General features: G+C 39.1%; 1 protein-coding gene and 1 pseudogene across 1 annotated transcript; both read left to right on the forward strand.

Moving 5' to 3' along the window:
• Positions 1-3,447: 3,447 nt before the first annotated feature.
• LOC101674925 (olfactory receptor-like protein OLF4) lies at positions 3,448-4,437 on the forward strand. The gene has a single exon (XM_004781404.1). The coding sequence runs from the start codon at positions 3,448-3,450 to the stop codon at positions 4,435-4,437; it is 990 nt and encodes a 329-aa protein (XP_004781461.1).
• A 1,788-nt stretch (positions 4,438-6,225) lies between these two features.
• Positions 6,226-7,000, forward strand: LOC101674616 (annotated as a pseudogene).
• The last annotated feature ends 7,548 nt before the right edge of the window (positions 7,001-14,548 follow it).

A 14,548-nucleotide genomic window follows, 5' to 3' on the forward strand; every position in this document is an offset into this window, starting at 1 on the left:
AGCCAGGTAGCTCTTCAGGGGCTTTCCCAACTGATGGGCGTGAGAGAGAAACCAAACCTTTCTTGTTTTCTCAAACTGTCACTCACCTTGAGAAAGGATTCATATATTAGACTCATCATTATAATTTGTCCATACATTTCCCACAGTTAGCTGCATTTAAAATGATTTTTAAAAGTTGTTTTTCAATTGTTTTAATTATGGGTTGGTAATCTTTGACCTTAAAAAATATTAATTGATAGAGTTAAATATGTTTTCCTTTTTGCTTCTGATTTTCTCACTTAAATTATGATGGTTTTGTCTGGCTATAAATTTTATCTGCACTTTTTTTATATAGTCATGTGGAAAGCATTATTTACATTTACACTGGTTTTCTTAAAGGTACATAATAAGATCAGGAATCACTTCATTTCCTTCTAGACAGATAGCCATTTGTGTCAGCTTTTATTCAACAATCAAGATGGTTACAATTGAAATGCAAACTTCCCATATGTTAAATGTCCATGTCTACTGTAACCTAATTCCTGACTCTATCAGCAAATAATTACAGAACACTCACTGTGTGTCAGAGTTCTAGATGCATTTTATTATATGTTCTCTTATGTCAAGGTCTTTACTAAAGTAAATTGATGTTGATATTATCCAGAGTGTGTGGTATATCATGTTTTGTTCAGTTTTTTTTTAAGATTTTTTATTTATTTATTTGACAGACAGAGATCACAAGTAGGCAGAGAGGCAGGCAGAGAGAGAGAGAGGAGGAAGCAGGCTCCCCGCCGAGCAGAGAGCCCGACACGGGACTCGATCCCAGGACTCCGAGACCATGACCCGAGCCAAAGGCAGAGGATCAACCCACTGAGCCACCCAGGCGCCCCTGTTTTGTTCAGTTTTAAAAATTTCTTTTTATCATCTTCAGTTAACCAACATATAGTGCCTCATTAGTTTATTTTTTATTTTTTTAATTTATTTTCAGCATAACAGTATCCATTGTTTTTGCACCACACCCAGTGCTCCATGCAATCCGTGCCCTCTCCAATACCCACCACCTGGTTCCCCCAACCTCCCACCCCCTGACCCTTCAAAACCCTCAGATTGTTTTTCAGAGTCCTCATTAGTTTTTGATGTAGTGTTCAAAAATTTATTATTTGCTTATAACATCCAGTTTTCATCACATGTTTTTGATGTTCCTTTTAGTTTTGTTTAATACAGTTGGGTAAAATCACTCAAGTTAACAGGTTTAATCTCCTCTGCTATTCTTTTCTATAGGTCTTTGTTTCCTTCAATGTGTGTTCACATAAAGACACATATACTCCCGTTGCTTGGGAAAAACTAAGGGAACGATGCACATGAAGTGTCTGCTCACTTGGTAATGCACACACTGACAAAGGCAGAGGAGAATAAAATAAAATTGTGTATGACATAATAACCTCACGGAAAAATCACATGGAGAAGTTATCTTGAGTAAGGATGGATTATTATGGTTGGTGCAGGTCAGATAGAGCAGGATCTGGGGTGAAGACTGGAACCAGGACTAAAGAATGTCCATTGGTCTTGTCAAAAACATCAAAACCTAAAGAACAAGAATAACAAAGAAAAGATGTATCACAAGACAAATGAGGAAGGGACTCATTTCTCCCCCTACCAGGCCAAATAAACAACAATTTGTCAAATAAATATGGACTGGCCACCAGAAAAGCAAACCTTCTGATCCTTGATATTAAAACAGCCCAACTGCTGTTTTACTTTGTATATTTCCTTCTGTGAAGTGTTGGTTTATACCTTTTCCTCATTATACTCTTGGAACATTCCATCTATAACATGTTTCACATGAAAATATCACTACTTTTGTCTTGTTGCTCCTGTATTATTTTTTTCTGGACATCAGGGAGATCTAAGGAGATCAGGAATGTCATCAGAACCAAAGACACTATTTTCTTCTTCCTGGTTGGTCTCTCAAGGGCTCCCTGACCTGCTAGAGCTGTTTTTTCTCTCATGTCCATGTCATTCTTCTCTTTTCTCTATGTCTTTACTGAAGAGATTGCCTATGTTTATTTATTTTTTAAAAGGTTTTATTTATTCATTTGACAGAGAGAGAGAGATCACAAGTAGGCAGAGAGGCAGGCAGAGAGGAAGGAAGGGAAGGAGGCTCCCTGCTGAGCAGAGAGCCCGATGTGGGCTCAATCCCAGGACCCTGGGATCATGACCTGAGCTGAAGGCAGAGGCTTTAACACACTGAACCACCCAGGCACCCCAGAGATTGGCTAAGTTTCTTTAAATTGATATCAGAAAATGAGCACACCAATAGGCATCCTCAAGTTTATTGTCCCTAGGAATTTCTTGGTACCACTTCTGCATTATTTATGGGAAAGATAATGAGATCTGGTGAGCTTGATGTGTATCTGCTGTTGGCCTAACTAGTGTGGCTGGGGGTGAAAAAGACATGGCAGTCAGTATCCCAGGAGGCTATAGAGGGTCATGGTGTGTGTGTGTGTGTGTGTGTGTGTATGTGTGTGTGTGTGTGTGTGTGTGTTGTGAACAGAGGGCAGTCCTCAGAGCAGGGGTATAAGAGCTCACGTATTCCAAGGTGACTCTTATTGACTGAGGCCAGAATTCAATGAACAGAAGTTACTAATGTGAGTGTGCATTTTGACTCATTGGGCATCTTTATAACAAAATTAAGAAAGTCTTGAAAAATTAATAAAATGAGTGATTCTCGTGTCTTGAAGTCTCAGTCACAGCCTGGAGACTGCTTCATTCCTCATCACACACTGCTACCACCTCTCATCTCTCCCCTTCTTCTTCCTCTTGACACCCTAGTTTTCTTTTGAGCCTTGATTTTCTGAATCGAACAGCTTCCTGAGGGCCTTGACATGGCTGTTGATCCTGCTGGGTACACACTTCCTGAGACAACCTCAGTCTCCCTAACTATCTCCCTTGAGGTCCTGTTCACATGTTACCTTCTTTGCAGGTTTTGTGAACATGTAAAAAAAATAATAATAACAACACCCCATCAACTCTCTCCTTTATATCCTCTTTCCTTGTCTTCATAACTTCTGTTACCATTTGATATATTATTTGATTATTAGTATTTGCTTATATTCTTTCTTCATCATATGATTATTAGGACATTGCTTATAAGCACCTTATGTCTATTGCCAAACAGTGCCTGGAACATGTTCAACATTCAGTATACATCCCTTAAAAGAATGAAACATATTCTCAATAGATCAAGAGTCTACATTATGTGTGAGGAACAGACTGAGGTGATTACAGTATTCCTGATGTGAATTGGTGCTAGGGATGCCCTAATGGGGATGAGATCCCACACACATATTGAAATTAATTTCTTGACTCTAAGATATAAGTAGTAAGACTTGTGCTAGATTATAAAAACACATGTTTATGTGAAAGTAGTCATTTATTTTTCTATACCCTGATAGATACCTCCAACCCATGGAGCCAGGGAACCTTACAAGAGTTTCAGGATTTCTTCTTCTGGGATTTTCAGAGGGACCAGAACTACAGCCCCTTATATTTGGGCTTTTCCTCTCCATGTACATGATCACTGTGTTTGGAAACATGCTCATCATCCTGGCTGTCAGCTCTGACTCCCATCTCCACACTCCCATGTACTTCTTCCTCGCCAACCTGTCCTTTGTAGACATCTGTTTCACCTCCACCACCATCCCAAAGATGCTGATGAATATACAGACAGAGAGAAAAGTCATTACCTATGCAGACTGCATCACCCAGATGTATTTTTTCCTACTCTTTGCAGGATTGGACAACTACATCCTGACTGTGATGGCCTATGACCGATTTTTGGCCATCTGTCACCCCCTGCACTACATGATCATCATGAACCCCCGGCTCTGTGGACTGCTGGTCCTCATGTCCTGGATCATGAGCATCTTGCATTCCTTGTTACAGTGCTTAATGGTGTTGCGTCTGTCCTTCTGCACCATCTTGGAAATACCCCACTTTTTCTGTGAAATTAAACAAGTGGTCCAGCTTGCCTGTTCTGATACCTTTCTTAATCATATGGTGATGTATTTTGGAGCTGGGCTTCTGGGTGGTGGACCCCTTGCTGGAATCCTTTACTCTTATTCTAAGATAGTTTTCTCCATACTCAGGATCTCATCATCCCAGGGCAAGTATAAAGCATTTTCCACCTGTGCATCTCACCTCTCAGTTGTTTCCTTATTTTACTGTACGAGCCTAGGAGTGTACCTTAGCTCTGCTACTCCCCAGAGCTCACACTCAGGTGCAACAGCTTCAGTGATGTACACGGTGGCCACACCCATGCTGAACCCCTTTATCTATAGCCTGAGAAATAAAGATATAAAGAGGGCTCTGAAAAGATTCTTTGGAAAGGAAACTATAAAAGGGCCCATTGTCCTGGGGCTGAAAAAAATGCACATGATAGCAGGACTCAAAGCCTGAGAGCCAGCAGTGGTAGTTCATTGATCAGATTGTGGAGTTACAATTTATTCTTTCTCTTGATTTCCTGGCATATCCCTTTCTGTGACATCATCTTCTCTGTACAACTTGAGTAACCATCTGTATTAAATTTTCTGCTCTCTGGTATCTCACAATGTGGTCCTTAGTTGCTCTCCTGCTTTCCTAAGTTGATTCCCAATTTTGGACAAAATATTAGAAATTCCCTTGGGGTGCTTATGTGGCTCAGTAGGTTAAGCATCTGCCTTCCTCTCAGGTCATGATTCCAGGGACCTGAGCTTAAGACCCACATCAGGATCCTTGCTCAGCAGAAAGCCTGCTTCTCCCTTTCCCTCTATGTGCTGCTCCCCTGCTTGTGCTCTCTCTCTCTCTGTGTAAAATAAATAAATAAATAAATAAATAAATAAAATCTTTTATTAAAACCACAAAATATAGGAAATTCCCATTAATCTCATGAGATTCTATAGATTTGTTAAGAATAATCTATTCTGAAAAAAAATTTATCATATTGAGGAGGTTTTATTTTTTTCCCACAAAATAATCATAAGTTGCACTACTCTTTATGAAAAAGAAAACAGTTGGAAGAAAAGCAATTTATAATTTCATAAGAGTGGAAAGTCTGAGACTAAAGGTCACCACTTTTGTGTCCATAATTCCTTTAAGTATCTGTTCCTTCTGAAAATGTAGCTTTTAACATATACAGTGTTTTGGGGCCCCTGGGTGGCTCAGTGGGTTAAAGCCTCTGCTTTCAGCTCAGATCATGGTCCCAGGGTCCTGGGATTGAGCCCTGCATTGGGCTCTCTGCTCAGCAAGGAGCCTGCTTTCCTCTCTCTCTGCCTGCCTTTCTGCCTCCTTGTGATCTCTGTCAAATAAATAAATAAAATCTTTTAAAAAACACACATATACAGGTTTTATTGTGAAAACACATATTGGGTTTTATTTTTCTCATTAGGATCCTGTTCTCTTATTCATCTCAGTGTCCACATTGCCTAGTCCTGGCAAACCAATAATCAAACACATATCTCCAGTTGTAGTCTACACAGAAACACAAATTTCAATGACTAGTTTGACATAATATGGCCCTAGAGTCAGAGATGAATCAAAATTTAAGTGAGACATTTACTAATTTTCAAACCAATGTTTTCATGCTGCCCACCTGCTTATTGATGATGTGAGGCTGAAATCCATGGGTAAGGATGTCTATCATTGGGGTGAAGAAGAGTTTACATAATTATGTTTTCTGTCTTGTCTTCCTACTGCCTGGAAACTTCCATGTCTCCCTACAAATGTGATTCACTGGAGTATAATTGCATAGAATAAGCTGCACACATTTAAAGTATACAATGTGATAGGGCACCTAGCTCAGTTAGTTGAGCATTTGCCTCTTGATTTTGGCTCTGGTTGTGATCTCAGGGTTCTGGAAGAGAGCTCCTAGTCAGCTTGGGGATTTCTCTCTTTCCCTCTTCCTGTGCTTCTCCCACTACTTACACTTTCTATCTTAAAAAAATATATAAATATATATTTCATGTATATATAATATATTCAGCAAATTGTAATATATATTATTATATATTATATTTTATATTATATATAACAATTTATTACTATATTATATATAACAATTTATTTATTATAGAGGGACACATGGAATTCTTGTCTCCAGTATGAGGGACACACTTTCTACAGCAAAGGACACAGAAGAAGGATTTCCTGGCCTCCAGGCCACTGCCCTCCCTTTGTCCTTATTGCAGATGCCCTCCTGAGAGGTGTCCCATGACCCACTTGCTGAGTGCCAATGAGGTCCAGGAAATGGAACTGGAAACATGACCTGCTGTTGATGCAGTAGAATAATGATTCTGAGAATTAATCCCAGTTTACTTTCATTATAGGAGAGGCAAAAGTGGTGATCCTAGAGCCTTCTTTATAGATATTTCTTGGACAGAAACATACCCTTGAACACTTCCAATCTTATCTGTGAATTTTTTTTAAGATTTATTTACTTATTTATTTGACAGACAGAGATAACAGGTAGGCAGAAGGCAGGCAGAAAGAGAGGAGGAAGCAGGCTCCCCGCTGGGCAGAGAGCCTGATGTGGGGCTCGATCCCAGGATCCTGGGATCATGATCCAAGCAGAAAGCAGAGGCTTTAACCCACTGAGCCACACAGGCACCCTGATTTTTTTTAACAACACTCACAGCATCAATTGTAAAGCAGAGCATATTAGCTAAGATATAAGAGACAGTGGCAGTTAATCTCATGATGCTAGGACCTACACATCATTTGAATATACAAATGACACTAAAGAGCTGTTAATGGAGTATCACCATCCAAGGAATGCTACCACACCCATAAGCAATATCATCTCCATTAAAACTCCTAATATAGCCCCATCAAGTAAAGAAAAAGACAAAAAAGAACAGCTTAAAAAAAAAAAAAAAAACAGAAATGCAATCTGGCAGAGAAAACAGATCACAAAGGAGAACCTCCCCAAGAATGGAACTGAGTTGATGTGGTGAAGCATTTAAGCAAAACTGAAGGGAATGAATAGTGCTTACAACAGAACACAAAGGAAGAGCATCCTTTAAACAGTAAACTGGGTTCAAAATCTTTCAAGACTCTTTTCTGGGATTAAGGTGGCTTTTTATAAAACATTATCTTCTGTATGTTTCTAATGTAAGAATGCAGGTTGAAAGTTTATGAATAAATCTGGTTGTATTAAATTATTTTCACAAACGTGCTTTAAAAGATGAAATGTCTATATATATATATATACACATATACATATATATATACACATATACACATATACATATATATATATTACATGACTCCATTCATGTAGAATTTTAAAAAGTGTGTACAATAAGTTTTAACTCCTTTGTTATGTTATTGATAAAATGTGATGAATGGGACTATGACCTCTGAAAAACAATCTGAGAGTTTTGAAAGGGTGGGGGGTGGGAGGTTGGGGGAACCAGGTGGTGGGTATTGGAGAGAACACAGATTGCATGGAGCACTGGGTGTGGTGCAAAAATAATGAATACTGTTATGCTGAAAATAAATTAAAAATAAATTAAAATAAATAAATGAATAAAAAAATAAATTACAAATAAAAAAAATAGAGAGGGCACGGATTGCATGGAGCACTGGGTGTGGTGCAAAAACAATGAATACTGTTACACTGAAAATAAATAAATATATTTTTTTAAATGTGATGAATGTGAGCCTCAATTTCCTTATTTCTAAAAATAATGTTAGGGAATGAACCCTAAATTCTGACAGAAGTTGTGAGGAATAAATTAAATATGTGCAAACACTTTGTTGAGTACAAAGAAAACATTCAAGGCTAGTAATGTGAGTATGTATATGTCTGTGTACATTTTTGTACATCTTTCCTCAAATAAACATATTCACACACATTTAAATAAACACACAGAGAGGAGTCAAGATGGCGGAGAAGTAGCAAGCTGAGACTGCTTCAGCTAGCCGGAGATCAGCTAGATACCTTATCTAAAGATTGCAAACACCTGAAAATCCATCGGCAGATCAAAGAGAAGAAGAACAGCAATTCTGGAAACAGAAAAACAACCACTTTCTGAAAGGTAGGACCGGCGGAGAAGTGAATCCAAAGCGACGGGAAGATAGACCCCGGGGGGAGGGGCCGGCTCCCGGCAAGCGGTGGAGCAACCGCGCACAAAATCAGGACTTTTAAAAGTCTGTTCCACTGAGGGACATCGCTCCAGAGGCTAAACCGGGGCGAAGCCCACGCGGGGTCAGCGTGGCCTCAGGTCCCGCAGGGTCACAGAAGGATCGGGGGTGTCTGAGTGTCGCAGAGCTTGCGGGTATTGGAACGGGAAAGCTGGCTACAGAGACAGAGCCGACAGTAAGCTCACAGCTCCGTGTTACCTTGAACCGGTCGCAGGCTCAGTGAGCTCGGAGCGCGGCCGGAGGTCAGGCAGACGGGAGTAACTGGGCGCGGTTCTCTGAGCGCGCACTGAGGAGTGCGGCCCTGGGCTCTCGGCTCCTCCGGGCCGGAGACCAGGAGGCCGCCATTTGTATTCCCGTCCTCTGGAACTCTACGGAAAGCGCTCAGGGAACAAAAGCTCCTGAAAGCAAACCCGAGCAGATTACTCAGCCTGGCCCGGGGAAGGGTGGTGTAATTCCGCCTGGGGCAAAGACACTTGAGAATCACTACAACAGGCCCCTCCCCCAGAAGATCAACAAGAAATCCAGCCAAGACCAAGTTCACCTACCAAGGAGTGCGGTTTCAATACCAAGGAGAGCAGCATAATTCCAGAGGAGGAGAAAGCCAAGCACGGAACTCATGGCTTTTTTCCTGTGATTTTTTTTAGTCTTGCAGTTAATTTAATTTTTTCTTTTTCATTTTTTTTTTTCTCGCCTTCGGGTAAAATTTTTTTTTAACTGTTACCTTTTTCTTTTTTAACGATTTTATACTAGTTCATCTAATATATATATTTTTTCTTTTTTACATTTTTCTTAGGTGTATTCTTTTTTTAAAAATTCTTTTCCTTTCTTTTCTTTTTTTTCTTTTCTTTTTGTTTTTTTTTTCTTTCTTCCTTTTTGAACCTCTTTTTATCCCCTGTCTCCCCACTCACGATTTTGGATCTCTTCTAATTTGGTTAAAGCATATTTTCCTGGGGTTGTTGCCACCCTTTTAGTATTTTACTTGCCCCTTCATTTAGTCTTATCTGGACAAAATGACAAGACGTAAAAATTCAACACAAAAAAAAGAACAAGAGGCAGTACCGAAGGCTAGGGTCCTAATCAATACAGACATCGGTAATATGTCAGATCTAGAGTTCAGAATGACAATTCTCAAGGTTCTAGCCGGGCTCGAAAAAGGCATAGAAGATATTAGAGAAACCCTCTCGAGAGATATAAAAGCCCTTTCTGGAGAAATAAAAGAACTAAAATCTAACCAAGGTGAAATCAAAAAAGCTATTAATGAGGTGCAATCAAAAATGGAGGCTCTAACTGCTAGGATAAATGAGGCAGAAGAAAGAATTAGTGATATAGAAGACCAAATGACAGAGAATAAAGAAGCTGAGAAAAAGAGGGACAAACAGCTACTGGACCACGAGGGGAGAATTCGAGAGATAAGTGACACCATAAGACGAAACAACATTAGAATAATTGGGATTCCAGAAGAAGAAGAAAGTGAGAGGGGAGCAGAAGGTATACTGGAGAGAATTATTGGGGAGAATTTCCCCAATATGGCAAAGGGAAGGAGCATCAAAATTCAGGAGGTTCAGAGAACGCCCCTCAAAACCAATAAGAATAGGCCCACACCCCGACACCTAATAGTAAAATTTACAAGTCTCAATGACAAAGAGAAAATCCTGAAAGCAGCCCGGGAAAAGAAGTCTGTAACATACAATGGTAAAAATATTAGATTGGCAGCTGACTTATCCACAGAGACCTGGCAGGCCAGAAAGAGCTGGCATGATATTTTCAGAGCACTAAACAAGAAAAACATGCAGCCAAGAATACTATATCCAGCTAGGCTATCATTGAAAATAGAAGGAGAGATTAAAAGCTTCCAGGACAAAAAACAACTGAAAGAATTTGCAAATACCAAACCAGCTCTACAGGAAATATTGAAAGGGGTCCTCTAAGCAAAGAGAGAGCCTACAAGTGGTAGATCAGAAAGGAACAGAGACCATATACAGTAACAGTCACCTTACAGGCAATACAATGGCACTAAATTCATATCTCTCAATAGTTACCCTGAATGTGAATGGGCTAAATGCCCCTGTCAAAAGACACAGGGTATCAGAATGGATAAAAAAACAAAACCCATCTATATGTTGCCTCCAAGAAACACATTTTAAGCCCGAAGACACCTCCAGATTTAAAGTGAGGGGGTGGAAAAGAATTTACCATGCTAATGGACATCAGAAGAAAGCAGGAGTGGCAATCCTTATATCAGATCAATTAGATTTTAAGCCAAAGACTATAATAAGAGATGAGGAAGGACACTATATCATACTCAAAGGGTCTGTCCAACAAGAAGATTTAACAATTTTAAATATCTATGTCCCCAATGTGGGAGCAGCCAACTATATAAAAAATTAATAACAAAATCAAAGAAACACATCAACAATAATACAATGATAGTAGGGGACTTTAACACTCCCCTCACTGAAATGGACAGGTCATCCAAGCAAAAGATCAGCAAGGAAATAATGGCCTTAAACGACACACTGGACCAGATGGACATCACAGATATATTCAGAATATTTCATCCCAAAGCAACAGAATACACATTCTTCTCTAGTGCACATGGAACATTCTCCAGAATAGATCACATCCTCGGTCCTAAATCAGGACGCAACCGGTATCAAAAGATTGGGATCATTCCCTGCATATTTTCAGACCACAATGCTCTAAAGCTAGAATTCAACCACAAAAGGAAGTTTGGAAAGAACCCAAATACATGGAGACTAAACAGTATCCTTCTAAAGAATGAATGGGTCAACCGGGAAATTAAAGAAGAATTGAAAAAAATCATGGAAACAAATGATAATGAAAACACAACGGTTCAAAATCTGTGGGACACAACAAAGGCAGTCCTGAGAGGAAAATATATAGCGGTACAAGCCTTTCTCAAGAAACAAGAAAGGTCTCAGGTACACAACCTAACCCTACACCTAAAGGAGCTGGAGAAAGAACAAGAAAGAAACCCTAAGCCCAGCAGGAGAAGAGAAATCATAAAGATCAGAGCAGAAATCAATGAAATAGAAACCAAAAAAACAATAGAACAAATCAACGAAACTAGGAGCTGGTTCTTTGAAAGAATTAATAAAATTGATAAACCCCTGGCCCGACTTATCAAAAAGAAAAGAGAAAGGACCCAAATAAATAAAATCATGAATGAAAGAGGAGAGATCACAACTAACACCAAAGAAATACAAACTATTATAAGAACATACTATGAGCAACTCTACGCCAATAAATTTGACAATCTGGAAGAAATGGATGCATTCCTAGAAACATATAAACTACCACAACTGAGCCAGGAAGAAATAGAAAGCCTGAACAGACCCATAAACAGTAAGGAGATTGAAACAGTCATTAAAAATCTCCAAACAAACAAAAGCCCAGGGGCAGACGGATTCCCGGGGGAATTCTACCAAACATTTAAAGAAGAACTAATTCCTATTCTCCTGAAACTGTTCCAAAAAATAGAAATGGAAGGAAAACTTCCAAACTCATTTTATGAGGCCAGCATCACCTTGATCCCAAAACCAGACAAGGATCCCACCAAAAAAGAGAGCTATAGACCGATATCCTTGATGAACACAGATGCGAAAATACTCAACAAAATACTAGCCAATAGGATTCAACAGTACATTAAAAGGATTATTCACCACGACCAAGTGGGATTTATTCCAGGGCGGCAAGGCTGGTTCAACATCCGCAAATCAGTCAATGTGATACAACACATCAATAAAAGAAAGAACAAGAACCATATGATACTCTCAATAGATGCTGAAAAAGCATTTGACAAAGTACAACATCCCTTCCTGATCAAAACTCTTCAAAGTGTAGGGATAGAGGGCACATACCTCAATATCATCAAAGCCATCTATGAAAAACCCACCGCAAATATCATTCTCAGTGGAGAAAAACTGAAAGCTTTTCCGCTAAGGTCAGGAACACGGCAGGGATGTCCATTATCACCACTGCTATTCAACATCGTACTAGAGGTCCTAGCCTCAGCAATCAGACAACAAAAGGAAATTAAAGGCATCCAAATTGGCAAAGAAGAAGTCAAATTATCACTCTTCGCAGATGATATGATACTATATGTGGAAAACCCAAAAGACTCCACTCCAAAACTGCTAGAACTTATACAGGAATTCAGTAAAGTGTCAGGATATAAAATCAATGCATAGAAATCAGTTGCATTTCTCTACACCAACAGCAGAACAGAAGAAAGAGATATTAAGGAGTCAATCCCATTTACAATTGCATCCAAAACCATAAGATACCTAGGAATAAACCTAACCAAAGAGACACAGAATCTATACTCAGAAAACTATAAAGTACTCATGAAAGAAATTGAGGAAGACACAAAGAGATGGAAAAATGTTCCATGCTCCTGGATTGGAAGAATAAATATTGTGAAAATGTCTATGCTACTTAAAGCAATCTACACATTTAATGCAATTCCTATCAAAGTACCATCCATCTTTTTCAAAGAAATGGAACAAATAATGCTAAAATTTATATGGAACCAGAAAAGACCTCGAATAGCCAAAGGGATATTGAAAAAGAAAGCCAACGTTGGTGGCATCACAATTCCGGACTTCAGGCTCTATTACAAAGCTGTCATCATCAAGACAGCATGGTACTGGCACAAAAACAGACACATAGATGAATGGAACAGAATAGAGAGCCCAGAAATAGACCCTCAAATCTATGGTCAACTAATCTTCGACAAAGCAGGAAAGAATGTCCAATGGAAAAAAGACAGCCTTTTCAATAAATGGTGCTGGGAAAATTGGACAGCCACATGCAGAAAAATGAAATTGGACCATTCCCTTATACCACACACAAAAATAGACTCAAAATGGATGAAGGACCTCAATGTACGAAAGGAATCCATCAAAATCCTTGAGGAGAAAACGGGCAGCAACCTCTTCGACCTCTGCCGCAGCAACATCTTCCTAGGAACAACGCAAAAGGCAAGGGAAGCAAGGGAAAAAATGAACTACTGGGATTTCATCAAGATCAAAAGCTTTTGCACAGCAAAGGAAACAATTAACAAAATCAAAAGACAACTGACAGAATGGGAGAAGATATTTGCAAATGACATATCAGATAAAGGACTAGTGTCCAGAATCTATAAAGAACTTAGCAAACTCAACACCCAAAGAACAAATAATCCAATCAAGAAATGGGCAGAGGACATGAACAGACATTTCTGCAAAGAAGACATCCAGATGGCCAACAGACACATGAAAAAGTGCTCCATATCACTCGGCATCAGGGAAATACAAATCAAAACCACAATGAGATATCACCTCACACCAGTCAGAATGGCTAAAATCAACAAGTCAGGAAATGACAGATGCTGGCGAGGATGCGGAGAAAGGGGAACCCTCCTACACTGTTGGTGGGGAATGCAAGCTGGTGCAGCCACTCTGGAAAACAGCATGGAGGTTCCTCAAAATGTTGAAAATAGAACTGCCCTATGACCCAGCAATTGCACTATTGGGTATTTACCCTAAAGATACAAACGTAGTGATCCAAAGGGGCACGTGCACCCGAATGTTTATAGCAGCAATGTCCACAATAGCCAAACTATGGAAAGAACCTAGATGTCCATCAACAGATGAATGGATCAAGAAGATGTGGTATATATACACAATGGAATACTATGCAGCCATCAAAAGAAATGAAATCTTGCCATTTGCAACAACGTGGATGGAACTAGAGCGTATCATGCTTAGCGAAAGAAGTCAAGCAGAGAAAGACAACTATCATATGATCTCCCTGATATGAGGAAGTGGTGATACAACATGGAGGCTTAAGTGGGTAGAAGAAGAATAAATGAAACAAGATGGGATTGGGAGGGAGACAAACCATAAGTGACTCTTAATCTCACAAAACAAACTGAGGGTTGCCGGGGGGAGGGGGTTTGGGAGAAGGGGGTGGGATTATGGACATTGGGGAGGGTATGTGATTTGGTGAGTGCTGTGAAGTGTGTAAACCTGGTGATTCACAGACCTGTACCCCTGGGGATAAAAATATATGTTTATCAAAAATAAAAAATTAAAAATAAATAAATAAATAAACACACAGAGACTTAGTTAAAACCCATCTATTATGTTGAAAGTAAACCCAAAGTTGGGGTTGATACAAATGAATTTAAAAAAAAACACCCGAATGAACATAAAAATAAGAGCGTAGAATTTTGACACAAGATTCTGTAGTTATTTTGTTTTTGGTTTCTTTTTTGGTTTTTTATACAAATAATGTTTGGTTGTTTTATGTTTTTTATGTTTTTCAATATTTTTTTAATTTTTTTATTTCTTTTCAGTGTAACAATATTCATTGTTTTTTTTTT

The sequence above is a fragment of the Mustela putorius genome, unplaced genomic scaffold (assembly GCF_011764305.1).
Source record: "Mustela putorius furo isolate JIRA1106 unplaced genomic scaffold, ASM1176430v1.1 tig00000095_pilon_pilon_pilon, whole genome shotgun sequence".
NCBI lineage: Eukaryota > Metazoa > Chordata > Mammalia > Carnivora > Mustelidae > Mustela > Mustela putorius.